Source organism: Prionailurus viverrinus, chromosome D3 (assembly GCF_022837055.1).
Source record: "Prionailurus viverrinus isolate Anna chromosome D3, UM_Priviv_1.0, whole genome shotgun sequence".
NCBI classification, from domain to species: domain Eukaryota; kingdom Metazoa; phylum Chordata; class Mammalia; order Carnivora; family Felidae; genus Prionailurus; species Prionailurus viverrinus.
In genome coordinates, this window is record NC_062572.1 from 23,701,514 (window position 1) to 23,720,719 (window position 19,206).

The following is a 19,206-nucleotide window of genomic DNA, read 5'->3' on the forward strand; positions in this document are numbered from 1 at the left end:
GTGCACAAGCAACGTTCTCTGTATTTTCTCTCTCTCATTTTCCCTTTTTCCTTATTGCTCTCTTCACGGCTTTTCTCTCTGCGCCCCTGTCCCCCTGCACCCCCTACCCTCCACACCAGGCCTGGGACCCAGAGTGCACACAGACCACCTTTTCCATGCTGAGGCAAGGCTCACAGTCCATGGTCAGCGTTGGAGAGGCCTTCCACTTGGCCAGCCCCACTCCCTGCTTCCTGGGGCGGCCCCAAGGGCTGGGCTCTGCTCCCTGGCTCGGGGAGGGGCGAAGGTCTCCCAGGGAGGTGGGTTGGGCAGGTGGGGCCCTGGAGCCTGTGGAGGAGGGCCAACCAGACGGGCCAGGTGACTCCGGGGTTCTGAGGTGGGTGTCCGGAAAGCGTGTGGTGACTTGGGGGGGGCACTGTGTCCAGGGGGACAGCTGCGGCCCTGTGACTCTTCTGGGGACAGGGACAAGGGGCATGGCCCTGGTGCACACGGCTTGTGGCAGGTCTGAGTCAAAACACCTAAGGCCGACCCCGGCCGGTCATGCGGAGGGCTGCTCAGTCATCGCCTTATGCTGGCCTGGGTCACCCAGGCAGGCTGGGTGCGGCCCAGTCAGTTGTGACTCAGGTCCCAGCGGCCTTGCCACGCAGCACTGGGTAGGGGCATTGGGCACAGGGTCGCCCCCTCCCCAGCCCCAGCCGCAGCCCCACTTTTCCCCCTTGGCCACCCTGAAGATCCTGTCCCTGTTGGGCACAGTCTGGCCAGGGGCCTGGGGTTCTCTGCCCCTGTTGCACCCAGCCCTTCAGCCAGGGGGTGGGGTGGAAGTGGGGGGAGCCTCAGGGCCACGCGGCACTTGACGGGAAGTCAAGTGGGGGGCAGTGTGAGGAGCTGTCTCCAGAGAAGATTCAGCAAGAGAGGGAAGCAGAGGAGGCCTGGCCCTGAAGTCGATGGTGTCCCATTGAAGATCTGGAAAACACCTGTGAGACTCCAGAGGGTCCTGCGCCAGAACAGACCACGGTAGGCTTCCCTCACAGGGCAGGGCTGTGGCGGGGAGGGGGGGCGGCGGGGGGGGCGGGGGTGGTTAGATGCCAGCCCCCAAATCTATCCTTAGCACCAGCAAATCCTCCAGTGTTTGGGGGGTGGGTACCTGGTGGCCTGCACAGTTCTCCGAGCCTCAGTCTTCCCAGCTGTGTAACAGGCGTGGGAAGACATTCCCTGCCCATCTCACCAAAGATGTTGAGGTAAAGTGGATAGATCGGATGCTAGATTCGAAAGTGTTGTGGGTCACTAAAGGTTAAAGATCACGGAAGAGTGGAGGAGACAGAACTGGATGGGGAGGCCAGAATCCTGGTTTTATGTGATCCCAGAGGGTCACCTCTCTTCAGGGTATTGATTCCTGGATTCCCAAGGGACCCTCAAGTTCCCTTTACCCCAAAGACCTGTAGAGGGTTCTGAGGCCATGGCAGCCTGGTTTTTCCTCAGATGGAGATGTGGCAGGCAGAGGGTCCCTGTCTCTTTAGAAGGGGCTGTGGTGGGTCATGGGGTGGACCCTGCCTGCCTATGCGTTGGGGAGAAGGGCAAAGCGAAGTCCTTCACTGGAGGCTCTGGGGTGTGTGGTCAGTCAAGGTCACGGCTCCTACACTTTTGACCTTGTCAAGCACAGGGCTCGACCACTCTGCTTTGTTCACTCTGTAAGATGGGCCTAATTGTGGAAGCACCAGCTTGGTGAGGAAAAAGGAAAAACACAACTGAAGTCTGTGCAGAGCTTTGCACCAGAGGAGAGGGCACCTTGGCACAAATAACCTGAGAAGGGGCTGGACCCCAATCTTGCCATCAGCAGTTCCTGACTGTGGAGAAGCTTCCGGGATGGCGGGGACATTGTCCCCAGAGCCTGTCCTACGTGAACTAGGTGGTTCTGGGGCCCGAGGTGGGTGGGAAGGGGCGGTGGTGTCCCCAACTCCCTCCTTCCAGATCTCCAGCTGGATCCAGGCACTCCGCCCCACCCCAGCCCACTGAGTGTGGTCATTGGCGCCCCCTTGCGGCCGGTACTCGGGGCTCTCCCCTTCTCTTCCCCACGTAGGTGCTGGGCCAGGCCAAGGTTCGCCCAGGACCTATACGCGTGTGTCCTCTTCCCCGGTCTTGGCCAAGGGCCTCTGCTTACCCTCCATTCGGTGCCTCAGGCATCCCCGCCCACTTCCTCAATCCCCCCTCCCAATTACCGCCCTGCCCAGCCCTGGGGGAGGCACCGGCGCGAAAAACGCCATCCTGGGGCTTGGTGGTGCTGTGGCCAAGGCGGCTGCTGCTGACTGGGCAGTGGGGGGCGCTGCAGCCCGCGGCTTGGAGCGGACCTAAGTGGCTGGGCGGAGGAGAACGCAGGGCTCCGAGCCAGGGACCTAGCTCTCAACCTTGCCGGGCCCAGCTTTCCAGGGCACCTGGAAGACTTTCTCTGTCCTCCACCACCAGACCCCAAAGTCCACATCTTGAAAAGCCGTTTCTGGATCCTTTGAGACTGATGGCCTTCTCTAGAACTGTTTTACAGCTGAGGAAGCTGAGACTCCAAGAAGCTTCCTTCTGGAATTCTCACAACCGAAGGGGACTAAAACTCAGGGTTCCCAACTCTGAGAGTCCAAGTGAGGCAAACCACACACATGCTGTTGGGGGATGTGCCACTAATTTGCTATGTGGCCTGTGGCCTTGGAAGAGTGACTTCCCTTCTCTGGGTCCCACCTGTGGAATTTTAACAGCTAGGTTAGTATCTATAACTTAGGCCCACCTTCCAGAGGGTGTTGCTACCCTCACGGGTTGACGATGTTCCGTCCCATTTTGTAGATGTTGGAGGTCTGAGAGATGACGGCCCCTGTCTGAGGGCCACAGCTCTTAAGTGTCAGAGCTATGACTGGACCTGAGGTCTGGCCAGTTGCTGAGCCCACCTAGTTCTCCCCCACCCCTCAGTCTCATCCTCCCAAACTTTTCCCTTTACAAGTGGGGATACCGAGGCCAAGAGAGGCCATGATGGTCTCTAAGTTCCCTCCTCCTCCTCAGACCTCTTGGGAGAAGTGGGCTTTCAGAAGAGAGTCTAAGGATGGGGAACTATAGGCCACCATCCTCCTTCTGTGAGGGTCCCCTGCTGGCCACCTGCTGGCCAGAGTGCACGTGGAAGCTCCTGGCTGCGGAGGGGCTGGCAGGGATACTGGCTCTCCCAACTGCCCACTCTGATCCCGGGGCAGGCCTGGTCCCACCCAGAAAGGGAGGAAACGGAAACAGGGTCCTGGGGTGGGGCCGGGGTGGAAGGGGCCCTGCTGGGCAGGAGATCAGAGCAGGATTGTGTCATGGAGTCCTGTGGCTGATAAGCAGCTGAGTGACCAGCCCAAGCAGAAGGAGGGGCTCCCCCAAGACCACACATTCCAGGGACCCCCATGGCCCCTGTGGCCAGTGGGCCCTGCCCGGCTTGCGGGCCACACCTGCCATCCTGGGTCCTGTTGTGGGGAGGCTGTGGGGGTGTGGGGGAGAACCGGCTCCATCACACTCTGTGTGGCCTTGGGCAAACGTTCAGCTCTCTGAGCCTCAGTTTCCATGTCTGTGAAACAGGATTAAAATGCCTCCTTTGGAGGTGCCGACTAGGACTGAAGTTAATAGGGGGCTTTAGGAAGCACTTTGTAATGCTTGCTTTGGGGGATGTTAATTGGGACAGAGGCCCGTGGTGGCCTTTGGGGTTTGAAGTGTGCCAGCCATGTGCCCCAGAAAGGGTGGGAAGCAGGGCTGGAGTGGCCCACAGGTGCAGGGTTTGTGGGAGACAGGCATCATATCCAGATTGCCTGAGGGAGGCAGGGGGAGGCCTGGCCTTCTCCTTGCTCCCCAGGAGCTGCTCCCCTACCTGGTCCTGTCCCTCCCCTGACTTCAGGGAACTCATCTTTTCTTCTCTTCCCAGGGAAGAGAATGGTCCAACCCTGACTGGGCCTCGTTCCCTCCATCATCCCCACCCACTGGGAGGGGGCCACTCTGCTCTTTCCATCTTATCACCTCCCACCCACCGTCCTCAGAACATTTCCTCAGTCCCTGCAGGCACTGAAGGACAGTTTGGAGAGAGGGCCTGACTGCCTCCCTGACATCATCTCTGGGGTCGGGTTGGGTGGCTCCAGTGAGCTTGACTCGGGAGGGAGCCTGGGCCCCACCTCTGGCTGGCCAGTTTCAGGCTGAGTGGGTCCACAGGGCTGCTTCCTGTTCTGTTTATTGCCTCTGAGTTCAGGAAATCATTGAGTGAAACATCCTCCTCCCCCCACCCTCCCCCCCCACCCCCGGCCCCATGATTATTTAATAGGAGCCGAGCTGTGGTCTCTCTCTTTTGGAAAATCCAGTGGGAGAAGGAAGCTGTCAGCTCAACTCTGACATCAGCTTTGTCCCTGTGCCAAGAGTCAGGGTGGCCAGGGCAGGGGGGGCCTGGGGCGGGGTGGGGAGGAAACCAGCTGCTGGTGGCCCCCGTGACGTGAGGCTGCCACACGGTTCCCAGGGGCGGGAGCTGGAGGGTGAGGGGTAGGGATTTTGGAGACACACTCAGGACACACACACACACACACACGCACATGGTCATGCCTCCTCGCTTGTGACCAGAGACCCCCTGCCACGCACAGACTCACACAGACACAAGGTCAGATGCATACGTGTACAGGATTCACGCACACAGTCACTTACACATCCACACAGTTACACAGAGGACTCACAAGGTCAGCTGGAGATGTGCATGCTTCAGCTCTCTCCCACAAGCAAACAGACCAGCACAGGCACACGCGTGCACATTTATAGGGTCAGACATGGCTGAACACAGATGTGCAGACACACAAAGGCCCTCGCTACACTCACGTTGGAGTGCCCATTTAGACCCAGACAGACAGACCCATGGGATGCCCGGCAGGCACTCCCAGACACGGATTTAGCCTCTGGGTTGTAGGCTACCCTGCTCCAGCCACCGCCTTTGGTGAGGATGAAGGGCTCCTGTGGATGAGTGAGGAAAGGCCTATGACTGTCCTCACCCCACCCAGGTGGGGCAGGTTGGGGTGGGGAGCTGGGGGTCTGAGGCTACGGAAGGGAGTGGACAGTGGGAGGTTGGGGCCCAGGAGGGCCTTTGTCCCACACAAGGTGATGACAGGCCTCCACCCCACACCAGGAGCACCCGCCCCGCCCCGCCCCGCCTGCAGCGCTTCCCGTCCATTCCTGAGCTGGAAGGGATGGCGGATGACATAGAAGTCATGAGTCCCATGCTGCCAACCGCTGAGCGACCTTGAGCAAGTCACTCCTCAGCCCCTCAGGGCCTGGCTTTCATCATCGATACCAGTGGCTTACAAACGTTGTTGACCGCGACCCACAGTTAGAAACACATTGCACCTTGCAACCAGAAGATGATGCGCACGCTGACACATACAGACAACGGGAAAAAAAGTTTTGTGGAACGGTGCTTGCCCTCGCTCCGGGCGATGCCCGATGATTTTGCCATTCGATTTCCGTTTTGAAAGCGCTGCGGCAAGCCCTCCAAATTGAATCCATGGGCTGTTAAGAGGCCACTGAAACCTATAGCATGATAGAAAGTATTGCTCTCGACACGTTCCTGCTACAGTCTCGAGCTAGTTACAGACTCAGGGAGAGCCCGGAGGAGGGCAAAGTGCTTACAGAGGGTATGCTGATGAATGAAGAGAGAGGTGAGCAACCCATTCTAAAGATGGAGATGCTGAGGGCAGACCCCGGAGTGGAACCAGACTTCCTGCAACAACATGGGCCTTGGAGGCAGGCTCCTGACCCTGCTGGTGATGGGATCAGGGCTCTGTGGGCTGCTGCTTCCCTTGCAACTTTTATCAGAATTGAAGAAAAAATTCAGTCACTCTGATTCACCTCCAGGGGGGTGATTCCTGACGCAGAACCAGTCGGGAAATGTCCGGATGATGATGGCGGCAGTTGGAAGCAGGCCAGGATGGCTTCGGGCCTGTGCTTGGCCCTGAGGGGTATAGTTGGTCCCTGCCAGAGATGTGATGGGGTGAGGGTGAGAAAGAGCAGACTATATGCCCAGAGCCTGGGCCTCAAGAGTCCTAACAACAGCTGGGCTCTCTAGAATGCTGAGGTGGGAAGTATTACTTATTCCCTGCTGAGGTTCTGGAAAGCTGCCTGTCCCCCCAGGACCCACGCCATGCTCTGTGTACTGACCCAGGGGCCCTCTCTGGCCTAACTCTCTGACCCAAACCCCTGACTCAAGCTGGGGTTTGAGCCCCTCCTGTGACCACTCAGATCTCTGGTTAGAATGACCGTCACGTGTTAGGCACTTTATCTGTGTTTCCCACTTAACATCCTCATGACAGCATTATAGGATTCCCTACTTCCAGAGGGAAAATCACAGCTCAGAGAAAGGAAGCCGGTTGCCCCAGGTCACACAGCTGGTAGGTGGTGTGGGCAGGATTTGAACCCAGGTTTGCCTGGCTCTAAGCCACACCTTTACCCATGGGCACCACCACCAGCATAGTCCTGGCTGGCCCGAGCTTGACTTGCAAGACGGGGCCCTGGGCCACAGGAAAGTCCACAAGGGCATGTGGATGGTTTCGTGGTACTGCGGGCTGCCGGCTGGGGCCACAGGTGTAGCTACACTTTCACTTCTCAAGTGTTGAATAATGAGGTGCTTTTCCCTTTTTGGACAGGACACCCAACTTCCAGCGCTGTGCCAGGAATTCCTGAGCTGCTCCTGTCTACTCTGGCTGCCCCTCACTTGCCCTAGTCCTGGACCACAGCCTCTGACCCCCACCTTCCTCCCCGGGGCCCATCTGATTCCCCTGAGCTCATTTCCCAAGTGGGAACATCAAGGCACGGGGCTGGGCAAAGCTGGTGGCTAAGAGCAGCTGCAGGTTGGTTTTTCAGAGAACTGAGATCTTAGCTGGGCACAGGGGAGGGGATGGTGAAGGAAGGAGGGGGCTGGCCTGGGCAGTGGGGGTTGCCCGGAGCACTGTTTCTGGGTCACTGGTCTTGGGGAATTCCCCGATGCCCAGAGAGCTGCTTACCTGGTGAGTAACCGCTACTGGCTGCCCACACAGGATGCCTGACTGTGAGGGTACCTCCCAGCCACCCCCCTGCCGATGGCCACTGCCACACTGCCCTCTCCCCTAAGTGCCCCGAGGCCCAGGAAAGAGACAGACAGACAGGCAGGGGGCTGGCCCCCGCCCCCACATCCCCCCCCCTGGGGCTCCGCAGGGGGCGGCTGGTGATTCAAGCCCCTCTGAGCTGAGCTATGTCTCCTTCCTTCTCAGATGGGGCCTGGGGGTGAATCAGTTCCTGGGGGCGGTGAGCCCAGGGTCAGCTGCTGTCCTCAGCTCAGGCCTGGGGTGGGGGTGGTCAGGGGCCAGGAGGGGACAAGGGGGGAGTAAGCGGACTGCCATGCCATCCCCCCCCCCCCCATGTAAGCTGTCTGATCTCCCCGGGGTGTCCCTCAAGGGTCTGTAAGGGTGTCCTGCCTCCATTATCCTCTCAACTTTTCTCCCTCAGCCCTGGAGTGTGCCCACTTTCCTCATTTGTAAAATGGGGACAAAACCCCCTACCTTACGGGTGAGGTAAGGATCCTCACCTGGTAGGAATCAATGCTGACGTATAGAGGGCTTGCTGGGTGCCCAGAACTATGCTGAGCCCTGACACCTCACGGCGAACCCACAGAGTAGGTACCATTATTCCCATTTTATTGATGGAGAAACTGAGGCCCCAGGGTGCTCACTTCTCCAAAGTCACCCAGCTCATAACTGGCAAAGCCAAACCTCCAACCCGGCTCTGACTGAGGCCAAAGTCCACGCTTCAAACCACCAAGCTCCACAACGTCTCTCCACGAGACATTTGGCACAGAGAGCTTTTGGAAATTGTGAAATGCATTTAAAAGCTACTTAGCATCTATTCTGGTGTAACCCTAAGCCAGATGCTGTCAAGAGTACAAATGAGTACCAGACCCCATCCAAGCCCTCGAAGAGCAAGGAATAAGACTTGTCTCCACTTGAAAGGAGAGCAGGCAGGATGAGGCAGACTCGAGCCGGTCTGGGCCGTGTGCAGGGGAGACATCCTGGAAGAAGTGGCCTATGTGTTCCTCATCAACCTTTGCTTTCCTCAGAGTGGGAGGTGCTTCTGGTATCACCGTGGCCTGCAAGCCAGAGGCCTGGGTTCCAGACCCTGCTGTATTGTCTCTGCATGGCCCTGGGCAAGTGCCTTGACTTCTCCAAGCCTCAGTTTCCCCATCTGAAAAATAAAACACTTGTGACTTTCTAGGAGAGGCTTATGGATGGAGGGTAAGAATCAGCAGAAAAGGAGGCCTGGATGGCCACATGCAGCAGACTGTGTTGGACAGAAAGAGACCTGAGGGGCCCAGGGAAGGTCGACACATGGGCTTACTTCCTGGAGAGGAGACGAGCAAGTGGCTGGCACAGCCACCTGGAGACAGCACCCTGGGGCCCTGACCTGGCAGTGCCCTGCCCAGGCAGAGAAGGGTCCCATGTGGACCCTTCCTGTCCCCCTCACTCTGAGGCAGGTCAAATCCCCAGCAGGCCAGGGTGCAGGAGCAGGACAGGCTGGGGATGAAGTCACAGCTGGAAGGGGCTGAGCTGGGGCTGCCACTCCAGGGTGGGGCCTGGGGTCACGACCCTGGGAGCATGCAGCCAAGAAGGGAGGATGCCTTCCGTGAGGAAGCCGAGGGGAAAACACACACACACACACACACACACACACACACACACGCACACACAGCGTAGAGAGGGAGGGAAGAAAACAAACTCCAGGAGACCAAAGCTGGCCTGGAGCGCGGTCTGGGCGGCCGATTCCTGGGGACCGAGGCCACGTTGCAGGCAGCTCACAGCCTGGCGGCTCCAAGACCCTGCCCAAGCTTCCCCCCAGAGGCCGGTGCAGGTGGTGCCTGGACATGGACAGGAAAGGGAGGCTGGGCCTGGGGTGCCAAGGGGCCCACAGCTCTTGGGGAGCATGGACCAAGTCAGGTACCGTGAGAGGGGAAACTGAGGCATGGGAAGGGGGCCGGTTGGGGAGGGAGTTAAATATCTTCTAGACTCTGCCCCCACTTCCTGTTTCCTGTGGGGTGGGGCTGAGATTACATGGTGACTGGGGGTGGATTGTCGGGCTGGCGTGGGACCTGGGGAGCCAGAAGACAGTACGAGGACCCGGAAGTCCACTCAAAAGGATGCAGGGAAGAGACAGGGGCAGGAGAGTGGCAGCACAGGGTCGCAGCCTCTAGGAAAATCAGGGCACCTAGTGAGAGTCTCAGGTAGGGGAACAAGGGGATCCATAGATGGGGCCACGGTGGGGCCTTGGTCAAATGGATTTGGGGTCCACATCAGAAGCACCAGGCTGAGTCAGGTGACAGGGGTCCAGGAGATGTGGCATTAGGACTGGAGGCTGATGCAGCATTCATGTTGATGTGCTCTGTGTTCATGTCGGGCCCTCATGCAGGAGAGTAGAGGAGTGCCGTTGGGGTCATCCGAGCTAGGCTGGGGTAGGTGGGCCTCCTGGGGGCCTATGCCCACCCCACAGTAGGTGCATGGGAGGAGCAAGTGCCAGGTGGGGTCTTCTATGGCCCTCCAAGGAAGAGACCAGGGGGAAGGTAGGGAAGAGGAAGGAGAGCCACTCTGGACTCTACCAGCCTCCTTCCTGCTGGGAAGTGCCAGCTGGGATGGGCAGTTTTATCACCCCACATCCCAGGCCCTGCTGGGAGAGCATGAGGGAAGTGAGCCTGGAGAGGGCAGGGTGTGTGTGGGGGCAGGGGGACCGACCGCAGCAGGCACGAGGGCTCGTCCTGGCATGATGAGGGAGGAACGCGTGGCTGGGCAGGTCCGGGATGTGGCAAGAGGCAGGAGCTGGGGGCATGCATGGGGGATGGGTGAGGGGGTGAGTACGGGGTGCTAGGGGTCAGGGAAAGGCTGTGCGTCTCCCTGGTCTTGGAAAACCAACTCTCCCACATTGTTTTCTGGTTGGGGTCAGGCCGGCCCTAGGGGAATGAGACATCTCCTGGGACAAAGGGTGCCCCTGACCACTTGGGGGGACAGTGTGGTGCCAGATGTGTGTTCTCTGGCCAGCATTCACTCACATCATCTTTTGGAAATGCTTTTTGGGGGGAGCTGTCCCTGTGCTCATTTTGCCCTGGTCCCCACCATTCCTTCCTGCCTCTCCTCACTCATTTACAAATCTAACTGGCCACGATAGACACCAGAATTTGTGACCCTGCCTTACAGACACCTTAGAGGCACCTTTTGAGGGCCACCGTTATTCTCTGAGGCTGAGCCCCAAGGGGCTTCCAAGGCAGGTTTTGAGGGGCAATCTATTTCTCTCGTCCCCGGCCAGCCCTCAGCATCCTGAGGAAGAAACCTTGGTCTCTGCTTCAGGTGTCCCTCCAGAATGGAAACACTGGACCACCTTCCCCTGAAGGGCAAGCTGGGGTTGCAGAGTTTAGGTAAACCCCAGACACACAACACCTTCCCAGAAGTTTCTCAGGCTGCCCCCAAGGAACTACTAAGTCACAGCAACCTCTCCCCTCCCCATCTTCCCAGCCCTTGCCCAGCCTCACAGGTACCTGCGGTCAGCAATGCAGGCTTGCTCATGGTGGTCAGGAGGTCTGACCCTGTGGAACTCTGGGCAACCTGTTGCCTTTGGAGCCCCATTTTGCCCAGTGGCAATGGGCAGGTTGGAGGAGGCTACCTCTGAGGTGCCCACGTTCAGTTCTGCTTTATTACTGTCTAAAGTCCAAGCAGGGCCCCAGCCCCTCTTCCTGGAGCCTCCTTCTCAGCCAAGCCCCAGCCTGCCTCCTCCCCACTGCCCCCAAAATCCCTTGATCAGGGGGCCACAGGTGCCAGCCTCCATCTGCTTGCCTATGGTCAAGCCACCTCCTCAAACCCAGGTGAGTCAGGGCTGTCTGGAGCACCTACAGCCACGGGGACCCCGATGACTCGGCCTGGGGACCCTCCTTGCCCTCTCCAACTTCAAACAACTCCTAGGGCGAGCCATTCAGGAAAACCACAGGCTGTTTTGTAGAAGAGTTCATTATAATTTTATCAATCAAATTCTTAGAAGAGGGAAAAAGTCTGCTCTCTCCACCCTCCCCCTTCACTCCCCCCCCCCTCAACTCTCACTTTCTTCCATTCATAATTTCCTATGATGCACCTCAAACAACTTCCTGGACGGGGATCCCTGCTAAATATAGCTGTTTCTCTCTCTGTCTTACAACACAGGCTCCAGTATATAAATCAGGCAAATTCCCCGTTGAGCATGAATCTCTGAAAACTGCCGGCATCTAAGGTCTCCTCCAAGGCCCTCTGGAGTCCAGCCCATAATGAAGGTCTTGGCGGCAGGTAAATCCACCCGCCCCGCACCGGCTTCCGCGCCCCACTGCCGGTGCTGCGGCAGCTTGGGGCACTTGGCGATCGCGAACGGGACACCCACCCGCCTCAGACACATGGGCTCGGGGCACCCGTGCAACCGGCCCGGGCTGCCGGAGGCGCTGGGTGGCGGCCGGGAGCGAGCGCAGACACATGGTCCCGGCACCGCGCGCCCAGCCTGCCCGGGGGGCCAGCAGGTTGGCGGGCAACGGAGGGGGCTGCCGAAGCCTTCCTCCTGCTCCTCCTCCACCTCCTCCGCTTCCTCCTCCTCCTCCTCCTCCTCCTCCTCCTTGTTCCTGCCACTCTCCCTTGCTGCTCTTCCCGCTCCGCTTTCTCCCGATTCACCCTCCCTCTTTCTTTCTTTCTGTCTTTCCGCTTTCTCTTTTCCAACCGCGTCCCGGGCTGCTCCCAGGGAGGGGCACCCGCCGCCGAGCAGCTTGCAAACTCCGGCGGGGACGGAAGCAGGTGCCGCCTCCATCTGCTAGTACCTGGAAAGCTGTGGTCTTTGCTAGGTGAGCCGGGGGTGTGGGGGGGCCCCGACCATTCCGGGGGCCTCAGAGCTGCCTGGGGATGTTGGGAGGAACAAGGGACCCAGGAGAAGTGAACTTGAGGCTGCCACTGTCCCAGCAGGGGAGATCCCTGAGGCGCTCCAGCACCCCCCCTTCACCCCAGCCTCACCGGTTCTCCAGCCTCACTGGTCTGCAGACCCCCAGCTCCTGCTGGTGGGCCACCAGGAGAAGCCCCTCGGAAGGGACCTGAGAGTAAATAGGGGAAGCAGGCGCCTTGGGAGGGAGGGGCGACCCAGGACAGGCCCCGACAGCTCCCAGCTCTCCTGTCACCTTTCACTTTCCTTCCTCCCCCGCCAACCTGGCTGCCTGTGACCTTTTCCCTTTTCTCTTTTCTGGTTGCACCATTTCCTTTGCCTCCCTAAGGCTCTGAGGGCCTGTGGGACCCCAGGATTTTCCTTGTCCTAACCCAGGGCCTGGGACAAGAGGGGGATGGCATGGAGGCAGGAGCTGTGCAGAGCAGGTGGCAGGGTGGGGGGTGGGGGTGGGGACAAGAAATTCTGAATGATGATTTGGGGTTGGAGAGGGGGCAGAATTACAGAATTGGGGTGGGGTTGAAGGTCCTAGATAGGCGAGTGGCCACATTTGGAGAAGGAAAGCTATAGAAGAGATGGGGGAGGGTGGCAGGCGAAATTAGGGGACAAATGACCCTGGGAGTCAGAATCAAATGACAGGTTTAAAGAGATAGAAGAGTGTCAACAGAAGATCCACCCCTTCCCCCACCAGGGTCCCATGGTGTCCCCATCTGGGAGACCTGGCCCACAGTGGGTCAGTGAGCATGAAACAATGTGCAGGAATCTGGACCATCCTTCGAGGTGGGAAGATAGGGGCCTCTCTTTTTCTTGAGACTCGCTGGGCCTGGGGCATGGTCCCTTCCACCCAGAAGGGCAAGAGGCCTCAGGGGAAAGGGCTGGGTGGTTGGTGTCACCCTGAACCCAGCTCCCCGCTGGTGGGAACAGCTCGTGTCCTCTCAGGAAAGAGAAGGGAAAACTGGGAAAGTGGAGGGAAACAGAGCTAGAGAGAGAGAGACATAGAAACAGATGCAGTGACCTCATGAAAACCAGAAGCAACCAAGGGAAGAGAGAGCCGGAGGGGGAGCCAGGGCACTGGTGTCCCTGGGGAGATGAGGCGCATCTTCTGCCATGAGCCCCGTTGCCCGCCCCCTACCCCCTGCTCATGGCTCCTTCCTGCCTATTCCCAGGAGTCGTGCCCCTGCTGCTGGTTCTGCACTGGAAACATGGGGCGGGGAGCCCCCTTCCTATCACCCCTGTCAACGCCACCTGTGCCACACGCCACCCATGTCACAGCAACCTCATGAACCAGATCAGGAACCAACTGGCGCAGCTCAATGGCAGTGCCAATGCCCTCTTTATTCTCTATGTAAGTCCCCCTTCCAGGTCCTGAGAGAGGAGGGAGGGAGGGGGGAGGGCCGCTGCACTGACCTGGGCTGTCGGGGCTGGTCAGGGAAGAGAGCTTTTGGAGCTGGAAGGAGAGAATGGGGAAAGGGCTTGGTTCAACTACACGCGGACTCCCACAGCTTCTGAGCCCCCCACCCCACCCCCAACCCAGGCTCTGAGACTGGAAGCCACTTTCCCAAGGTGCCCAGTTCATCCTGGGCAGAGCTGGGGGAGAAGGGAGAGGCCGGGCCCTGATGGTCTAGGGACTCCTCCCCCACGTGGAGCAGAAGGCCGATGAGAGACAGAGAGGAAGTAGGGGGGCCAGAGAGATGCTTTTGGGAAAGTGGGCTGCGGGTGTCTGGAGGTGCAAAGCCGCCAAGGAAGAAGAGGAGGACGGTGGGTTGAAAGAGCAAGTGTGCGTGGTGTGCCCGCAAGAAGTGGGACGTGGTGTTTCCTTTCAGTCCCCTGATGCTCTTGCTGGTGGTGATGACGATCCCTTGCCTGGTGTGGCCCTTGATTCTTTACCAAGTGTGTTCACACCACAATTATTCTGGGCTCTCATAACAATCCCAAGATGCCTACGGGGCAAGTAGTCAGCTCTCTGTGCCAGAGGTGGGAAACTGAGACCCAAGAGCTCACCCAGAGGCTTGGTGGCCCGGCTGAAATACCTGTCCCTGACCCCCACATCACCTCCCCTCTCCCTCTCTGCTCCTCAGTACACGGCCCAGGGGGAGCCGTTCCCCAACAACCTGGACAAACTGTGCGGCCCCAACGTGACGGACTTCCCGCCATTCCATGCCAACGGCACAGAGAAGACCCGGTTAGTGGAGCTGTACCGCATCATCGCTTACCTTGGTGCCTCCCTGGGCAACATCACCCGGGACCAGAAGGTCCTCAATCCCAATGCCCTCAGCCTCCACAGCAAGCTGAACGCCACTGCAGACATCATGCGGGGCCTCCTCAGCAACGTGCTCTGCCGCCTGTGTAACAAGTATCACGTGGCCCACGTGGACGTGGCCTATGGCCCTGACACCTCAGGCAAGGACGTCTTTCAGAAGAAGAAGCTGGGCTGTCAGCTCCTGGGGAAGTATAAACAGGTCATTGCTGTGGTGGCCCAGGCCTTCTAGACAGGAGGTCTTGAAGCATGCAGTGAGTGACCTGAGATCTTAGGCTCAGGCAGCTGTCAAACTGTGGCCAGGGCCCAGAGCATCGCCAGACCCAAGTGGGGACTGCTGGCAGACCCCGAGGGGTTTCTGGCCAGTCCATTCCCCTCTAGGTGGGCTGTGATGAAGCCGAGCAGAATCAAAACACCCAAAGGCAGGGCCTATCTACAGCGCCAATTAGAAGAAGGCACCCCTTCCTCTGGGAGACTGCAGCCAGGCACTAGGGTGTCGGGCTGGTCAGGGGATTATGGGCTGGACCTCTGTCCCCACTTGTCCCCTGGCCAGGGACTTTGTGAGAAAACTGTACAAGTTGTCCATGGTGACCCTGACCATGGGGCAAGACAGCAGGGGTCAGGGGACTCTCCCAGCCCCGCAGAATGACCGCCATTGGTGCCTTTGCTGCCCCTTAATGTAGGTTTTGGAAGGTTTGACTGGGCTCGGGCAGGCCAGAGGAGCTGGGGTCCTGAGGACTCCTTGGCCCCTACAAGTATAGCGAGTGGAAGTTAGAGAAGGGAGTTCTGGTTTGAGATGCTCCTTCTCTTGAGCATGATTGGAGAGCTCAGGCCTAGGGACTGGACTATGAGGCAGAAAGTTCCAGAATGAGCTCACTGGCATTCAGGCTCCTAGGGAGGCAGAGAGGCCACCTTCGGGCCTGGGAAGGAAGAGAGGTCCGGAAAGCTTTGACAAGCTCTCCTTCTTGCCCTCAGGCTTTCCTGAAGGCTGGGATGGCCAAGGTCTGGTGGCTGGACCTGGAGGTAGGGTTTGTGGAGGTGGGCAGGTGGCAAAGTCAGCTGAGGAGGTTCTGAGGGGACCCAGATTCTTCCTTCTGGGCAATGGTCTATAAGGGATGGGAAGGACTAGGTAGTTAAGAGTGGCAGCTCACATCTGGGACCCAGGGAGGCCCTGTGATGTCACACAAAGGTACTTGAGGGGGACCAGAGGTCATCTCTGGTTCCTAGGGCAAGGGAACAGCAGAACCTGAGGTCAGGGTCTCAGAGAAGCCTGAGAGCTGAGAGTGCTGTGTGTCTGACCCAGCATGATTGTCTATTTATTATGATGTCCTATTTATATTAACTTATTGGTGCTTTAAATGGCAAAGTTAATTCCCCTTTCCCTGCTTCCTACCCAACAGAAATAATATGATGGCTCCTATAGGAGCCAGGGCCAGGCCTTAGCAGGGACTGGTCCAGAAGTCAAGGATGTTACAAGCGGAATAAGCCTTACGGGTGAAGCTCAGAGGAGGGTCAGGATCTGAGAAAACTGGTCAGCCTTGGTGGCGGAGGGGAGCAGGGGACCCAGCTCCATACCCCATCCCAAATGTGACTTGCTCTGAGGGTATCAGGATCCTGGCTGCAAGGCAGGCCGGGCCAGTTTGTGGAGTGGCCAGGGGGCTTCCACAGGGCTGCCATGTTGGTTGGCTCCAGGGGGCTCGTTCAACTCTGTGTTTTCTGGCACCTCCTGGAATTGTGATCAGGGGCAACATTCGTGGTTGAAATGGTGCTCCTAGAGCACTGGGTAAGGCATTCCTGGTGGCCTGCTCTGCTGCTCTTTCCTTGTCCCCAGGCTGCCTCTAAGCCAGCAGTTGAGGGGCTCTGGAACATCCACATGCAGTACCCAGCATGCTTGCACACAGTGGGGAAGCTCCTTCTCGGGTGGCCCAAACACCCACAAAGGACGAGAGGGCCTGGCTGGACCTTGGGAAGCTGGGGTGGTGCAGGGAGGAGCTCCCTGCTCCAGAGAGGAGAACAGGGAGGCCCTGGGCCGAGGACCAGGAAGCTGTGGTCCCTGCTGCCCCACCTCCCCCCACGCCCCCACCCATGTCTGGGCTCCCAGGCAGGGAACCCGATCCTTTCCTTTGTGCTGGGGCCAGGCTAGTGGAGAAACGCCCTCCAGTCTGGGAGCAAGGGAGGGGGTGCGGAGCTGGGGCAGCTGCTAAAAGCAGCATTCTGGCTTCTTCTCAAACCCTAAGCGGGTGGCGGTCCTAGTGGTTCAGCCAATGTGATTATGGTACTTTGCACTCACTTTGCACCTCTCTGTCTTCTCTGAGCACTTTACCCATGCACACCAGGTGGCAGGTGGTAAGGCAGCAGGCGGGTCCTGACTCCTGGGGCAGGGGGCAAGGCGGGGGTGCAGAGTTGGGAGTTGTCCGTCCCATTGGCAAGGCTATTTTGTGGCGGGTGGCAGAGGAAACCATGAACCTCTTTCTGAGGCTGTCTTCATCTGGGTCACACTCACCCTCATCCAGTGTCTGAGCCTGCTGCCCTCCCTGCGCTTTGGTGAACACGGCTCAGAAGGCTTGGGGCCAGCTGGGTCCTTAATCATCCCATCACCTTGAGTACACCGACTCCCGGTGCTGAGCCCACCTGGGCAGCCTCTGAGGCCCAGGGACCAAGGGGATCTCCTTCCCTGAGCCCAACACAGACCCTCTGCCTCCCTCTTCCTGCCTCTGCCCTTCCTGCCCCTATTTCCTGCCCTGCCCCTCAGCCCCCATCCTCAGCTCTCTTTCTAGAACCAATCCAGAAGACCACTTTGCACAGCATCCTGGAATTATGGAGCTTCTGTGTGGAAAAAGCTTTGCAGGGCAGGAAGCTGTCCTTTTCCTCGTTTTTCATCTGCTGGTGTGGACCCACACCTGCATCCTGGGTCAAGAGGAGAAGGGAGAGGCTGTCAGCAGAGGAGGGGGTAGGACAGTCATTTTGTAATTTATGGACAAAGGAATATTGGGGACTTTATTTATTTAAAAACATTTTAAGCAAAAAGAGCACCGCTGGTTTATTTGTCTCTCCTCTTCCCTCCCTTGCCCCTCTTTGGGGACTCCCCCAACTCCTTCCTCCTGAAGCAATCCCACCCCACCTTGCTGACTCTCCAGAATAGACATGGCATGTGGGGTTGGAGGCTGGAATCAAGTGAGAATTTCCCTTCAGATGGTACAGAGGTCCTTTTAGATCACCCCCACCCCCCAACCTCGATTCCAGTACCTGGACATCTCTCCCATTCGCACTGCTGGCTCCGTTTGTCCCTCCGTGTTTCCCTCCTTCCTTTCTACTGGACAGGACTTGGCCTTGCGGGACAAATTCCTCTTTGATGAATGTACCCTGTGGGAATGTTTCATACTGACAGATTATTTTTATTTATTCAATGTCATATTTAAAATATTTATTTTTTTATACTGAAGGAATACTTTTTTTTTTAAGAAAAAAGAGAAATTAATAAAGAATCTGCTCTTGGCAAGCTCTCCAGACTGTATTGATGTGGGAAGATGGGGCTGGAGGGGCCGAGACTGTCTCTCCACCCAACTGAGTGGAGTTCTGCTCGACAAAGGGCAGGCGGTTGGGAAGAGGGGTTAGGGTGCTGGCATGGGTGCATGGGGGTGGTGGGCAGAACAGGCACAGGTGGAACAAGGTGGGTGGGTTCCAGACCCTGAAGTGTTGCCCAGAAAGGCCCCAGCCCTCTCACTGTAGCCCCATGAGTCTCTAAGAGCCATTTAACAGAGAGAGAAACTGAGGCTCAGACAGATAAAGCCACTTGCCAGGGGTCCTGTTGGCAGAGTGTTTAGCACCACCCCTGAGCTCCAAATCTCATGCTCTTTCTGCTACATGGAACTTCAGGGATCTAGAAAATTCCAGCTGCTGTCCTCAAGGAATGGCCCAGTGACCATCCAAGGGGAGCTAAAGGGCGTAGGCATGAATGACTTTGGAGCAGGAAATCTAAGTAAGGGTCCTGTCCAGAATTGTGCAGGATGCTGGGGCCGGGACGGGGGTTTTCTGTCCAGCTCTTCTAGGCTTAAGCAGCCCTCCCATAATGAATGCTGCTGTCCTGTCCCTCTGTCTGTTTCACATGTGGGGACCTCCTTCCACTGCAACCTTCTTCCTAGCCTCCTGGGACTCCTTCCTTGGGGAGTAAGGGAGGTTGGGACCAGATAGCCATAGACATAGAGGCTCTGGGGTTTGGGTCTTGGGGCTCCCCTAGCTGAGATTCATTTGAGGATCTGGGCAGTTTTTCTGAGAGTCACCTGCTTGCTCTTTCATGAGCGTTTATAAGCGTCAGGTCCTGTGTTGGGTTCCAAAGGTGAATAGGATACAGTCCAGGACTTCTGGAAGCTCAAGGGCCAGTGGGGACAATGACTGAGCACATCCGGGAGGATGTGAATGATGAAAGAGGCACATAGAAGGTGCCAGAGGCCAAGGTGGAGAGAGCACTCACTGCACTGGGTGTCAGCAGGGGGCTCAGTCGGTGGTCCTCCCTGCTGTCTGTGCAAAGAGGGGCCTTGACCCACGACACTGGGCAACGCTGGCCTCACCTGAGAGCTGATCAGGAACGCCGAATCTTGCTTCCACCCCCACCCCAGACCTGCTGAATAGAAATCTGCCTTTTAACAAGATCCCAGGGGATTTGTGTGGCTATCCAAGTCTGAGAAAGGCCACCTTGCAGTCCTTCCTTTTCTCACTCCTCCTGAGTCTATGAAGATGCCAAGTGTAAATCGTCAAGGGCGGCACAGGCAGTGGCTTGGGAGGGGGAGTCTGCCTGGTCCCTGGGGCCTGACCCACAGCTATTTGGGTCTCTTCCTCCCCAAGTCCAGCCAGTGACGGCCCCTCCCAGTGGGCTGGATCCCATGGTCAGGCTACTCTCCACCAGCACTGCCCTCCTTCCCCTTCTCTCCTGGGAGACAAGGTTGTAGCTTTTCAAAAGAAATCTTTATTAGGAA

The 19,206-nt window shown here is 58.0% G+C and overlaps 1 protein-coding gene across 3 annotated transcripts; it reads left to right on the forward strand.

Annotated features, from left to right (window-relative positions):
- The first annotated feature begins 891 nt into the window (after positions 1-891).
- Positions 892-17,670, forward strand: LIF (LIF interleukin 6 family cytokine). Of its 3 annotated transcripts, none has more exons than XM_047828739.1 (4): positions 892-1,011; positions 11,229-11,348; positions 13,143-13,321; positions 14,055-17,670. In XM_047828739.1, exons 2-4 carry the CDS (start codon positions 11,330-11,332, stop codon positions 14,463-14,465), a joined length of 609 nt encoding a protein of 202 aa, XP_047684695.1. In that variant the 5' UTR covers positions 892-1,011; positions 11,229-11,329; the 3' UTR covers positions 14,466-17,670. The 3 variants fall into 3 exon arrangements, with proteins under 3 accessions (XP_047684695.1, XP_047684697.1, XP_047684696.1); XM_047828741.1 differs by lacking the exon at positions 892-1,011 and adding an exon at positions 2,695-2,742; XM_047828740.1 differs by lacking the exon at positions 892-1,011 and adding an exon at positions 8,711-8,987.
- The last annotated feature ends 1,536 nt before the right edge of the window (positions 17,671-19,206 follow it).